Raw genomic sequence first — 14,798 nt, forward strand, 5'->3', positions numbered from 1 at the left:
CATCCATGTGCTCTCTGGCAAACTTCAGACGGGCCTGGACATGCACTGGCTTCAGCAGCGGAACACGTCTGGCACTGCGGGATTTGATTCCCTGCCGTTGTAGTGTGTTACTGATGGTGACCTTTGTTACTTTGGTCCCAGCTCTCTGCAGGTCATTCACCAGGTCCCCCCGTGTGGTTCTGGGATCTTTGCTCACCGTTCTCATGATCATTTTGACCCCACGGGATGAGATCTTGCGTGGAGCCCCAGATCGAGGGAGATTATCAGTGGTCTTGTATGTCTTCCATTTTCTGATGATTGCTCCCACAGTTGATTTTTTCACACCAAGCTTCTTGCCTATTGTAGATTCACTCTTCCCAGTCTGGTGCAGGTCTACAATACTTTTCCTGGTGTCCTTCGAAAGCTCTTTGGTCTTGGCCATGGCGGAGTTTGGAGTCTGACTGTTTGAGGCTGTGGACAGGTGTCTTTTATACAGATGATGAGTTCAAACAGGTGCCATTCATACAGGTAACGAGTGGGGGACAGAAAAGCGTCTTACAGAAGACGTTACAGGTCTGTGGGAGCCAGAGATTTTCCTTGTTTGAGGTGACTAAATACTTATTTTCCACCCTGATTTACGAATAAATTCTTTACAAATCCTACCATGTGAATTCATGGATTTTTTTTTTCACATTCTGTCTCTCACAGTTGAAGTGTACCTCTGGTGCAAATTACTGACCTCTGTCATTATTTTAAGTGGGGGAACTTGCACAATCGGTGGCTGACTAAATACTTTTTTGCCCCACTGTATATAAAAAGCCCCAGCTGCAAGTTTAGAAACAAGTTTACTGCATTAAAAGTGGACAATAAGCCAATATGTTTACAACTTATTTTTGCTGTGCCCAAGAGATGCTTAGGGATCTCAGAGCAAATATCACCAGGGAGCTGGTTTGGTAACTCCTTTACGGACAGGGACTCCGGTCAGAGAGTAGGGCACAGAGAGTTCAGTCTCACATAGATTTTAATAATGTGTACTGTAGCCTAATACCAGATCAGTTGCATGGTAAATAGTTTACAGTGCTTTCCAAAAGAATGAAGAAAAAATAAATATTATATTGGTGGTCAACAGAGCCTGTTTATTACTGAAAAACACAAGTGCAACACTGAAACCTGCCATGATTAGCAGAACAACAGTAAATCAAATTGAATGCCTATATTCAATTAATATGACACTCTTAAAACAGGAATACATAAAGGATGTAAGCAATATTACCAACAAATATAATATATTCTCCTCATAATCTAAACTAGCAGACCTATTAATAAAAAATCTTGTACTTTCAGATCTTGTATTATCAAATATTTGGAAATTTACTTTTAGCTAGCATGAACACACAAGATTGGAATTTGCTATTCCTTATCATCCATAGAAAATATGCATAATAGCATCAATCCTTGATGTAAAAATGTACCATCATAAGAACACAAAACATCATTGAGTATTAAGAACAAACAGGAAATCTTACTAGCCATTACAGAGCACTAAAATTACAATAATAACATTGAAAAGTGAAACACAGACTCTCTGACAAGTTGATGTTTTATGTGGTCACTTTTGGATGGTAAACCCTCATATTTGCAGGGTCCTCTAGCAAATACAGTATTTGCACATTAAACAGATTTGTGCCACTGATCCAAAAAACACTAATTTTATTTAAAAAAATATGAAAGTTGTATAAATGATCGGAAGGTCGGCGGTTCGAATCCACTTAACGGCTACCCTGAGGTACCCCTGAGCAAGGTACCGTCCCTACACACTGCTCCCCGGGCGCCTGCTTAGTGGGCTGCCCACTGCTTCACTGAGTGAATGGGTCAAATGCAGAGAAAAACAAGTAATTTCCCCATGGGGATCAATAAAGTATCCATTATTATTATTATTATTATTATTATTATTATTATTATTATTATTATTATTATTATTATTATTAAATGTTAGTTGACCACTAAATAACGGCTATAAGTATAACTCCCAATGTGTAAATATTACACAGTGCTGGCCATCCATTCATTCTGTGGTCACTCTTTGGACTTTTAAAGAACATGGGAGTCACATGTCACAACATGTCTATTTTTTGCATAGATTAGGGATGTAACAAAAACGAATTATTTATAATATTATTTTATTATAACCATGTCATAACCGTGTGAGTGGTTTTGTAAACTACGTCAGATCTTATAAAAGCTGATGTGTAATAAGATATTACATTACAAAATGTTTTAAAGCATATCGAAAGAAAACTGCATGATTAATTTGCGGCACAACTCTTGAAGTACCTCAGCAAACTTGCTGTTGTAGCTTTTACTTTCTACCCTCCATAGTCTTATCTTATCTTATTTCACCTACACAAACTGCACTAGAGGAAACTGTGAATGTTGTGCTTGGTTGCAATTTTTCATTAAACACACTCCTCATAGTAGCCATTCCTCAAGACTTTCTCGATTTGAAGCAATGCATTATCAGGGATTGTAACATCGTGTCCTTTTATTGAATTAGTTGCAATTGTACATTCATATAATATTGCATTCTGGATAAAGTGCATCTAGCAGCAGTTTAGTTTAAATGAAAAGCTCTTCTTGTTAAACAGTTACCCTCGGTTATATTTTTGTTTCTTATTTGTAATCCATAGAATTTTAGGTCAAACACTTATTTATACTTTGACTTTCTTGCTAAGGAAGTTTAATGTTGATAAGTGAACGTGTGTTTGGTTTTTCAAGCTTGGTTGATATCTGAATGTAATGACAGTTTTTCCTCTGAACACTGATTAACGATTTCTGTTAGAGGAAGTGGGGTGGAAGGAATCACACAACTAGCAATGTTTACAGTTAGCCCTAGACTTTATCCAGGCTCACATGTGCCTGGATAAAGGATTTCCTCACAAACCGGCCCCAGACTGTAAGACTCGGCCCTCATCTCTCCTCCACTCGCACACTGAGCACCGGCTCCCCACAGGGCTGTGTGCTGAGCCCCCTCTTGTATTCTCTCTACACCCACGACTGCAGTTCGACCCACAACAACACTCTCATCATCAAGTTTGCTGATGACACCATGGTAGTCGGACTCATCTCGAAGGGAGACGAGGCAGAGTACAGAGAGGAAGTCCTGAAGCTGGCAGCATGGTGTTCAGAAAACAACCTGGCACTGAACACTAAGAAAACCAAAGAGCTCATTGTTGACTTCAGGAGACACAGCACCGACTTGGCCCCCCTCTACATCAACGGGGAGTGTGTGGAGAGGGTCCACACCTTCCGGTTCCTTGGTGTCCTCATCTCTGCTGACATCTCCTGGACAGGAAACATCTCAGCGGTCATCAAGAAGGCCCAACAGCGGCTGCACTTCCTGAGAGTCCTCAGGAAGTACAAGCTGAACTCCAACCTGCTGCTGACCTTCTACCGCTCGTCCATTGAGAGCCTGCTAACCTACTGCATCACGGTATGGTACGGCAGCTGCACCAAAGCAGATAGAGTGAGGCTTCAGAGTGTGGTCAAGACAGCACAAAAGATCATCGGCTGCCCTCTCCCCTCCCTGATGGACATTTATTCCTCCCGCTGCCTCAGCAGAGCAGCAAACATTATCAAGGACAGCTCTTACCCTGGCTTCAACATGTTCAGCCTGCTTCCCTCAGGGAAGCGCTACAGGTGCATCAACACAAAAACCCACAGACTCCAAAACAGTTTCTTCCCCAAAGCGATAACCACCCTGAACTCACACATGCACAGATAACACAGCCCCCCCACTTCCCACTTCCTTTATGGACCACCACTATGCAATACCAATTCTATGTGCAATAACTCAACTGTATATACATAACACTATTTATTACATATTACTTACGGCTTGTATATTGTACATTTTATATATATATATATATATATGTTTTTCCCTATGTTAATACTGTCCATATGTACATAGCGCTGCAGAACTGTACCCCCCATCATGTACACACTGAGTAGGAGATGCTCTGTATCTCATTGTACAACTCTATAGTGACAATAAAGGCATTCTATTCTATTCTATTCTATTCTAGACAGGAGATATAACATATATATTTAATTCATAATAACCATTAATGTGAGCTAGATCTTAACTATCTGAAATAGTTAAGATATATTTATTTGAGGTATAACAACATTTGGATTTAATTATAGCATACACCACACAGAAAAACTCACTTTACGTCATCAACCACAACTCTTGAGATGAGTCTACAAATTTCCTGTGCCACTTCATTTCAATTTACTCTTAAAAACTTTCCTCAACGCACCTCACACAGATAAACGGCACTGAGAGGAACTTTGAATGCTCAGCTATAATACTTTATAAAGAACAGAAAAATCTCTTCTGTGATCATGAACACGTCAGTCATCACTACAGAGGACAGGGTTTACGCTGGGGTCTTTGGCTGCATTATGGTGATAGGTCTGCCTCTCAACGCAGTCGCACTGTGGATTCTTCTTCGTCGTCACAGCCTCCAATCGCCCAACGCTGTCTTCATGGTCAACCTGGCAGTATCAGACCTGCTGGTCATCATCTCTTTGCCCATGAGGATCTACTTTCACGCCACCCGCAGCTGGCCTCTGAGCAACATAATGTGCCAATTCATCACAATGCTCTTTCGCAACAACATCCGCTCCAGCTCCTTCTTCATTACTTTCATCAGCATGGACAGACTTCTGGCTGTGGTTTATCCTCTGAGGTCACGCCATCTTCGAACTTCATCCAATGCCTGGAAAGGAGCAGCAGTGGTCTGGCTATTTGTTCTGTTAATGAATGTCCCATGGTTTATGGACTTAAAACGTTTTAAAAACAGAAACAATGCCACTTGTTTTGGAACTGTTTCTATGAGTGCAACACAACCAGCAGTTATTTATTTGTATATGGTGTTAATCATCACAATGCTAACAGTCAACATTGTTTGCACCATTATGGTGTCTTGGACTCTATGCAACCGTCCCAGTGACACTGCAAAGATCAACAAAAGGGTGAATGTAATGCTGATTTTTGCCATGAATTTGGTTTTATTCATGATCTGTTTCTTGCCTGTGCAAATAGGTTTAGCCACAAAAAGTTTTGCTCATTTAACCCCACTTGTATGTCTTGCTGCTGTGAACTGCTGTTTGGATCCTCTGCTGTATTACTTTTCTTTTGACTCCTTTTGGAAGAAAAAGGAAGATGCAATGAAGGGAGGAGAAATGTAGACGCTAGACATGTTATTTTTGGTATGATATTTTCTTTTTGACATGAATTTTTTCTTCTTTTTTTTTGGTGAACTAACTTGTTATTGCACAAAATGCTCATTTAGTTCAAGCATAATATCCCAATTCCTAAGTTCTGAAACTGAGCTTATTGTACTATTGTGTGTCTTTTGACTTGCCTCTCTCTGCTTTCTTGTCTTTCCACTCACCTCCAATGATTTGTGGCAGATGGCTGCCCTCCCTGACCCTGGGTTTGTAGGAGGTTTCTTCCTGTTAGAAAGGGACTTTTTTTCTACCCACTGTTACCGCAGGTTTGATCAGAGTCATGGAATTTTGGGGGTTTCATTCTAATATTATTTTATAATATAAAGCACCTTTGGGTGACTGTCGTTGTGAATTGGAGCTATATAAATAAAATCGAACAACATTTTCACCAGTAACTCAACAATAATTGTCAGTTAAATGTACTTGTGAAGCTTAGGCAGTGGGATACATAGAGAAAAGACTTGTCAGCCTCACAGTTTCATAAAACTATTCTTTAAATATAAAGCTTCAGGACTGTAGCTGATTTATTGTACATTTTGTACACTTGACGACTGAGGAAACAACCTGCCTTTATCTGCTGGAGAGTTTAAAAAAGACCTCCGGAAGTCCATACCGCAGAACAAGATACTGTCAAGCACGTAAAACAAACCACATTGTAAGTGAAACTTTTTAACTCTTCACACACTGTTCATCACAATGCTCTTTAACAACATCCTCTCCGTGGCAACTTCATCCCCGTCATCAGCTCGGAACGTCTGATGGCTCTGGTTTTTCCTTTGACGCCATGCCATCTTAGACCCTTGTCCTGTGCCTGAAAAGGATCTACGCTCGTCTGGCTCATTTTGCTGGTAGAGAAACTACAGACGATGTGAGGTTTTGAAAGCGTTTGAACAATCTTGAATTTCTCAGGGCTCTAAGAGTCATAAAAAGGTTAATCTGCATCATCAAAGCTTTAAATAGCAAAAGAATCTAGGCTGTTTTATGAGAATTCATTCACTTTTTGCTAATTATTTGTAACATTTTATGAAATAAGCTTATTTGTGAAAAACAGGAAGTCTCAAGTTTACATGTCTCTATGCAAAATCCAAATCGAGAGCTCATAACACAACTACTGGAAAAAACAGGAAATAGCTGGCTCCGTAACTGTGGAAACACTTTTGTGCGTTGGTGTAGACCTGCAGCCTGTTTGGTTTGTCTTTTTCACGGTAAAACTAGTTTATAGTTGTAAAATAGTAAAAAGAAAATGGTAAAAACTGGTTTTAATGCTACCTGTTTTTCATTGGGAGTGGGGGGGAAATACAGCTTTTACAGTTAACCTAGGCTCAGGTGTTAATAGTATTGGTTCTAAATGGTGTCAGATTGTATAAAAAAGTGTGTTTATTATTTGTCAAACAAGATATTTCATTTAAAAATGTTATACCGGTAACTATTAACGTCAGCGGCCACGATCGAATTGCACCACCAGATTTCCTGTTGCAATATTTCACACTCCCTAGTCTAATCCACCCTCACTTCACACAGATAATCATCAGAGAGTGGAAGGTTTGCTGCTCAGCTGCAATTCAGTTAATAAGGAGGCAGAAACTTCATCATGAACGCATCAAATGTCACTACAGAGGACAGGGTTTACGCTGGGGTCTTTGGCTGCATTATGGTGATAGGTCTGCCTCTCAACGCAGTCGCACTGTGGATTCTTCTTTGTCGTCACAGCCTCCAATCGCCCAACGCTGTCTTCATGGTCAACCTGGCAATATCAGACCTGCTGGTCATCATCTCTTTGCCCATGAGGATCTACTTTCACGCCACCCGCAGATGGCCTCTGAGCAACATAATGTGCCAATTCATCACAATGCTCTTTCGCAACAACATCCGCTCCAGCGCCTTCTTCATTACTTTCATCAGCATGGACAGACTTCTGGCTGTGGTTTATCCTCTGAGGTCACGCCATCTTCGAACTTCATCCAATGCCTGGAAAGGAGCAGCAGTAGTCTGGCTATTTGTGCTGGTATTGAATGTTCCAGAGACTTTGGACTTTCCAAAAAATGCAAACCACAGTGGATGTTTTGATTTCAGTCGTGACAGGAAACCAGGTTTAACTAAAGGTATAGCAAATGTACATCTTGTGTTAATAGTCACAATGCTAGCAGTCAACATTGTGTGCACCGTTATGGTGTCTTGGGTACTGCACAGACATCTCAGTGACTCTGCGATCAACAACAAGATGAACGTAATGCTGATATTTGTCATGAACTTGGTTTTGTTTGCTATGTGTTTCCTACCTTTGTCAGTAGGTGTAGTTACAGTTAAACCTACTGAATTAAAGCCATTGATATGTCTTAGTGCTGTGAACTGTTGTCTAGATCCATTCTTATATTACTTTTCCTTTGATGGCTTCTGGAAGAAAAAAGAAGATGCGGATCCGCCAAGAGAGCAGTAACTTTAGGACATGCTATTTCAATGCATAATTCCAGTCACATTAAGGTTTTCCTATTTTCCAAAAAAAGTGATTGTGTAGCAATGGGACAAGTATTTTGTTCAACTGTATTGTTTTGTTTTGTTTTGTTTTTTTAAATTGTTTAATAAAATGTTTCTGGTGCTTCAAACAACAACAATGATGGACTAAGAATGTAAAAGGCTTGTTGTTAGCAGCAGGAAATTTTGGCAAAATTTGAACACTTCTTCTGTTTTCAAAGAATTATTAATAGTTGGGGAAATATGCTCATTTGAGAATACAGACATAGAGGCACGTGAACAGGAAAGGTGGAGTTGCCGGTAGACTTTTCTCAGCTTCAGTCAGAGACAATCTGTTGCCTCTGTGATGGTGTTGTTCCTATATCATCAAAACACTGTTGGTCCAGCTCCAGCATCGCAACTGACCAATCACATTGTCAGAGCATTCAGTTTGCATTAGCTAAGAAGCTAACTAATGCAATTAAAAACTATCACAAGCAAAGCAAGCTAAATTTGGCAAATAGCAAACCTAATTTGATAATGAATTTGTTATATTGCATTAATTAATAGAAAAAAAACCCCACTTGAGACATTTACTATTTGTTCCAGAAGGGAGTTTATATAAATGGTAAATGGACTGGTTCTTATATAGCGCTTTTCTACTCTTCTGAGCACTCAAAGCGCTTTACACAACTTGTGCATTCACCCATTCGCACCCATTCGCACAAGCACATTGTTCTAAGTGCTTTCTAAGTAGCATTCACACACATTCATACTATGATGGATGCATCGGAGACCAATTTGGGGTTAATATCTTGCCCAAGGATATTTGGCATGCAGACTAGGGGAAGCCAGGAATCGAACCACCAACCTTCCGATCAATGTGACTGGTCGGTTGCAGTATTACTCTTCATTGTGATCTTTAAAAGTTGAATCTGTTCTTCTGGACGTAGCGTTTTTGTGGGAGAAATGTTTCATCACTCATCCAAGTGACTTTTTCAGTCTCAGCTGACTGCAGGTTTCCCCAATCTTGTAAACAGTACATTTGCATAATGACTGAAACCAGCCCACTGAAGGAACAATGGGCTGTGAGGTCAGTTCCTTAATCTTAATTATGCAAATTCTCATGACCATTGATCAACAACAACTGACCAAAACCAACTGATCGAAGACCACTGATCAATGGCCAGATAGCTGCACTGTTGATCATCCTGGATGAGTAATATCACAATGAAGACGTCTTGATGCATTCTCAATCATCCAGGAAAGTAAATCTCCAAAAGTTGAATATGTTCATCTGGACGTAGCGTTTTTGTGGGAGAAATGTTTCATCACTCATCCAAGTGACTTAGTAGTAGTTACATCTTTTAAATGAGTGTGCATATCAACCAGGTTTACATTCATACTGACTGTTCTGACCTGCCTGACCTGTACAAATTCCTCATGAAGTGCTGTTCAGTGTTCGGAACTTCAGCTATGTGTGGCTTTCTTTTGTTCCACCGCTGCTGGTAAGTCCCAGTTGTATGTTTATTTTTTTTATTTTTTTTCCTTTCTTTATTCAAATCAGGCAACAAAGTATATATCTCATTTACATTGACATAGTTCTTTTTTTTTTCTTTTTTCCCCTTTTCCCTTCCCCTCCCCTCTTTTTCCCCTTCCCTTCCTTCCTCTCCCCATCCTTTTTACATAAAATATAATTACCATTGTATAAACAATCATATCTATGTCTATACATACACATTTATTATCCTAAATAAATATATTCAAAGGAGGGAGAGAGGGGGAAACAAAACAAACGACCCCCCCCCCCCCCCCCCCCCCAAAAAAAAAAAAAACAACAAAAAAAAAAACAACACCTGCGTAGACCCATATATATATTCTTGGGGCAGATATGGGAGGAGGCCATACCTCCCAGTTTTACTTATTAAAGTAATCTATAAAGGGTTGCCAAATTAGGTAAAACTGTTTAACATTATCTCTTAATGAAAATTTAATTTTCTCCAACTGTAAATGATACATTGTGTCTCTTAATAAAGCAGAATGAGTTGGGGGGGCTTTATTTTTCCAATTTAGAAGTATAAGGCGTCTTGCAAGCAATGTTATAAAACTCAGAGCACAAATTTGTTTATTATTTAAGTTTTTAACTGTAGCTACACCAAATAGTGCCATTACTGGGTCTGGGGGGAGCCTGGAGATTTAGAGCGGACCTATCTGAGTGACGATGAGTTGTGGCTCCTCATCCCTGAGGTGCCCTCACATCCTGCGGCACCCATGGTGTCATTTCCCGACACCACTACAGTCCCATCGGTGGAGCCCAGGCTTATTTCCAATGTGCCTGTTGTCACGACGTACGGGGTGGACTCACGCGCTGGACTCCGGGGATGATGCACACAAGGAAATTTATTGTAGAACAATGTCCAAAGAGAGAGTATATACACAGATATGAGGCAGTGCTATTTACAAGGGGGTGCGAGGCAGTGCTATGTACAAAAGGTGAAGGGGGCAGGGCTCCGGGGAAAATCCAGGGGAACACGCTCGTCTTACTCCACACAATCCAGACACGAATCCACTCGCACACCCGGGGAACAGTCCAGGGAATCTGTACACAAAGAGACGCTTGTTAAATGCTGTACACATACACTGCATGGGAAAATACTTGCTGGGGCGCTCGACTTTCACTGACGCGATTCTCGCAACGATCCAGCGAAGAACAGCCGTTGCTTCCCCTCTTAAATACCACACTGATAAGGCACAGATGTTTCTTCCTCCGAGGGCGTGGGCCAAGGGCGTGAACCCATAATGAGTTCAGCCCTGGCGAGAAAGCGGAGAAGAGAGAGAGAGAGAGGACTAGAGAAAAAGAGGGGGAGACAGCTGATCAGCGACCAGCTGAACCCCCAGGCCGTGACAGTACCCCCCCCCCCCCCAACGGGAGCCACCCGGCGACCCCCAGGCCTCCCAGGATGAGCGGCATGGAACGCCCGCACCATGTCCCCGTCCAGGAGGGCCGCACGCGGGACCCAAGACCGCTCCTCAATGCCATAGCCCCCCCAATCCACCAGGTACTGCAAACCATGCCCCCTGCGCCTGACATCCATGATGCGCGAGACGGAGAAGGCCGGAAGGCCATCAACGACCCGGGCGGGTGGAGGGAGCCCGGAAGGAGGGCACAGAGGGCTGGAAAGACAGGGCTTCACCTGAGAGACATGAAAGACATTATGGATCCGCATGGTCCGGGGCAGCTTAAGGCGGACCGACACCGGGTTCACCAGAGAGTCAATCACAAAGGGACCGATAAAGGTAGGGGACAGTTTCCTAGACTCCGCCCACAGCGGAACGAATCGGGTCGACAGCCAAACTTCCTGTCCGGGCGCATAAACAGGCGCCGGGGTCCTACGGCGGTCTGCCAGGCGCTTGTTCCGCTCAGCCGTGCGGAGAAGGGCAGCCCGTGTGGCCCTCCAAGCGCGCCGACACCTCCGGACGTGCTGCTGGACAGAAGGCACGAAATGCTCACCCTCAACAGCCGGAAACAGAGGTGGTTGGAAACCCAGAGACGCCTCAAAAGGGGACAATCCGGTGGCTGAGGAGGTGAGGCTATTGTGGGCGTACTCAATCCAAGGGAGCTGCTCGCTCCAGGTGGTTTGATGGGTGGACGCCACGCATCGGAGGGCAGCCTCAAGCTCCTGATTGGCCCGCTCTGCCTGGCCGTTTGTCTGCGGGTGGAAGCCAGTAGACAGACTGACCTAAGCCCCCAGGGAGGAACAGAACTCCTTCCACACGCGAGACGTGAATTGCGGACCCCTGTCCGAGACTATGTCCGCCGGAATGCCATGGAGACGGAAGACGTGCTTTGTCAGGAGCCGGGCGGTTTCCAGGGCCGTGGGAAGCTTGGAGAGGGCGACAAAATGAGCCGCTTTAGAAAAACGGTCAACGATAGTCAAAATGACAGAGTTACCTGACGAACGTGGCAAGCCTGTGACGAAATCGACAGCTATGTGGGACCAGGGGCGGCTAGGCGTAGGCAAGGGCTGAAGGAGACCAGAGGGGGGTTGATTGACACATTTGTTCCGAGCACAGACTGAACAGGCCGCTACGTACTCCTGGACATCCTTGATGAGGGAGGCCCACCAAGCGAAGCGCCGAAGGAGTGAAACGGTGCGGAGGGTCCCCGGGTGGCAGGCGAATTTTGCTGTGTGCGCCCAATGTATCACCTGTGACCGGACAGCGGGGGGCACAAAGAGTAGTCCAGGGGGACCCGTTCTTGGGTCTGGTTCTGTTCGTTGGGCCTCCCTAATGGCCGATTCAACCTCCCACGTCAGGACCCCAATGACACACGAGGGGGGAATGATGGGAGAGTCCCGAGCGGTCTCCTTGGAGGCAGCGAACTGGCGAGAAAGAGCGTCGGGTTTGGTGTTGCGGGAACCCGGCCTGTAGGTTATGGTAAACTGAAACCTTGTGAAAAACAGGGCCCACCTAGCTTGGCGAGCATTAAGCCGTTTGGCTGACCGGATATATTCCAAATTCTTGTGGTCTGTCCAAACTACAAATGGCTGGGCAGCGCCCTCCAGCCAGTGACGCCATTCCTCTAGGGCGAGCTTAATAGCCAACAGTTCCCTGTCCCCAACGTCATAATTTTGTTCGGCAGACGAGAGACGGCGAGAGTAGAAGGCACAGGGATGGAGCTTGCCTGTCTGTTCCTGGGATAGAATGGCCCCCACCCCAGTGTCCGAGGCATGCACCTCCACAACAAACTGCAGGCCGAGGTCAGGATGAACCAGGATGGGTGCGGAGGTGAACCGATCCTTCAGGAGATTGAAAGCCTTTCGTGCTGACTCCTCCCAGCAGAAGGGAACCTTAGGAGACGTGAGACGAGTTAGTGGGAGAGCCAGCCTACTGTAGTCACGGATGAAGCGTCTGTAGAAATTAGCAAAGCCCAGGAAACTTTGGAGTTGCTTACGGTCTGTCGGGACGGGCCAATCTACGACCGCCTGGACCTTAGCCGGATCGGGCCTGAGGTTACCTTGTTCAATGATGTAGCCCAAAAATGAAACAGTGGTCACATGAAATTCACACTTCTTGCCCTTCACAAAGAGACGGTTCTCGAGAAGACGTTGCAAAACCAGCCGGACGTGCCGTTCATGTTCAGAGACGGAGCGTGAAAAGATGAGTATGTCGTCAAGGTAGACGAACACAAAGTGGTTAAGAAAGTCCCGAAGCACGTCGTTGACAAAGGCCTGGAACACGGCTGGGGCATTGGTTAAACCAAACGGCATGACGAGGTATTCGAAATGGCCCAAGTGTGTGTTAAAAGCCGTCTTCCATTCGTCCCCCTCTCGTATCCTAACCAGATGGTACGCGCTACGCAGATCTAGCTTAGTAAAAACTGTGGCCCCTTGGAGCAGGTCATAGGCTGAAGTTAGCAGTGGTAGTGGGTATTTGTTCTTGATGGTGATATTATTGAGACCTCGATAATCAATACAAGGCCGTAGGCTCTTGTCCTTCTTAGCAACAAAAAAGAACCCGGCCGCAACAGGGGAGGATGATGGGCGGATCAGACCTGCGGCGAGTGACTCGTTAATGTACGTCTCCATGCTATCCCGTTCAGGCTGAGAGAGACTGTATAAGCGGCTGGTAGGAAGTGGGGCGCCTGGGAGGAGATCGATTCCGCAGTCGTACGGCCGGTGAGGGGGAAGAGAACGTGCTCTATCTTTACAAAAAACTTGCTCAAGATCGTGATAGACTGAGGGTACAGACGAGAGATCGGGCGGCTCAGATGGTGGGGGGTTACTCAGAGGGTTCGCGGGTGGAGTTGCGGCTTTTAGACAAGACATGTGACATTCCTCTCCCCACCCCAGAATGCTTTCCCTCCGCCAATCCAGGACCGGGTTGTGTAGAAGTAACCAGGGGAATCCTAAGACCAGCGGTGTAAGAGGAGCCTTAAACACAAACAGCTGCAACGTCTCGGAATGGTTGCCAGAGAGGGTTAACGATATTGGCTCCGTAATATGGGTGATATCCGGGAGACGCTGCCCACTGAGGGCGGTAACTTGGAGTGAGTGAGGCAGCGGTTCAGTGTTTAATTTTAATTCCCGAGCAAGGGACTCGTCAATGAAATTCTGCTCTGCGCCTGAATCGATTAGTGCGTGGAGTGGATGAGAAACCGAACGAACCATTAGCTTAGCCGCAAGCATCAAGCGAGGGGGAGATGGTGAACAGGAAACCTCGCCCACCTGTACTCTCCCCTCTACTGGCGGGCGCGGTCTTTTGGCTGGTATGGACAGGAAACGGCCATATGACCTTTACGGCCGCAGTAGAAGCACTCACCAGCCCTCCAACGCCGTTGTCGCTCTTCCGGCGTTAATCGGGAGCGCCCTATCTGCATGGGTTGCTCACCCTCGTCTTCATAGTTCCGGTCCCATCCTCCCATTCCACTCGCCGTACCTCCGCCGGAAGCCGTCTCCTCTCGTCCTAGAGGCTTCTGGGAATTGTAGTCTCTAGTGCCGCGTCGCGCTCGTATGTTGTCATCCACCTTCACACAAAGGGTCATAACATCAGGAAGAGTAACAGGTAATTCCCTCATAACCAGCTCCCGTTTTAGCTCGTCACACAGGTTATTCAACAGAGTACTTATCAGTGCCGACTGCCCCCACCCGGTCTCCTCTGCCAGAGTCCAAAACTCAATCGAGTAGTCGGCCATGCTCCGTCTTCCCTGCTTCAAATTAAGCAGTTGGTGAGCCGCCGCTTCGGCCCCGGTGCCTCTCTCAAAGACATTCTTAAACTTAGCGAGAAAATCGGCATAGGTTATTTCAGGATCCGTTCTTAATACAGCCTGCGCCCAATTAATGCTTGACCACGTAGCAACTGAACAAAAAAAGCAATCTTAGCTGCATCGGTCTCATAAGTCCGCCGTAGCTGGTTGAACTGTAATGTCACTTGCGTTAAAAAACCCGCAGTCTTGCGGAACTCACCAGAGAATGGTTCCGGTACGGGCAGCGACCGCTCTGGAGGCTCCGCATGGGCCGGCGGTGGAGGAGCGGAGGTCCCGGGCACAGAGGGCTCGTGAGCCGGTAACC

At 45.1% G+C, this 14,798-nt stretch overlaps 2 protein-coding genes across 2 annotated transcripts; both read left to right on the top strand.

The window, feature by feature from the left end:
- Positions 1-4,386: 4,386 nt before the first annotated feature.
- On the top strand, positions 4,387-5,235 carry LOC308401176 (lysophosphatidic acid receptor 6-like; the record flags this gene model as incomplete). Its single annotated transcript, XM_080889298.1, has 1 exon — positions 4,387-5,235. The coding sequence occupies one exon, from the start codon at positions 4,387-4,389 to the stop codon at positions 5,233-5,235; it is 849 nt and encodes a 282-aa protein (XP_080745424.1).
- A 1,523-nt stretch (positions 5,236-6,758) lies between these two features.
- On the top strand, positions 6,759-7,722 carry LOC308401177 (lysophosphatidic acid receptor 6-like). The gene has a single exon (XM_080889299.1). The coding sequence runs from the start codon at positions 6,869-6,871 to the stop codon at positions 7,712-7,714; it is 846 nt and encodes a 281-aa protein (XP_080745425.1). The 5' UTR covers positions 6,759-6,868; the 3' UTR covers positions 7,715-7,722.
- The last annotated feature ends 7,076 nt before the right edge of the window (positions 7,723-14,798 follow it).

Source organism: Rhamphochromis sp. 'chilingali' (genome assembly GCF_963969265.1).
Source record: "Rhamphochromis sp. 'chilingali' genome assembly, chromosome: 8".
NCBI lineage: Eukaryota > Metazoa > Chordata > Actinopteri > Cichliformes > Cichlidae > Rhamphochromis > Rhamphochromis sp. 'chilingali'.

What these genes read in the sequence shown, in the direction of transcription:
- LOC308401177 (XM_080889299.1), top strand. Translation starts at nt 6,869, where the DNA reads ATGAACGCATCAAATGTCACTACAGAGGACAGGGTTTACGCTGGGGTC.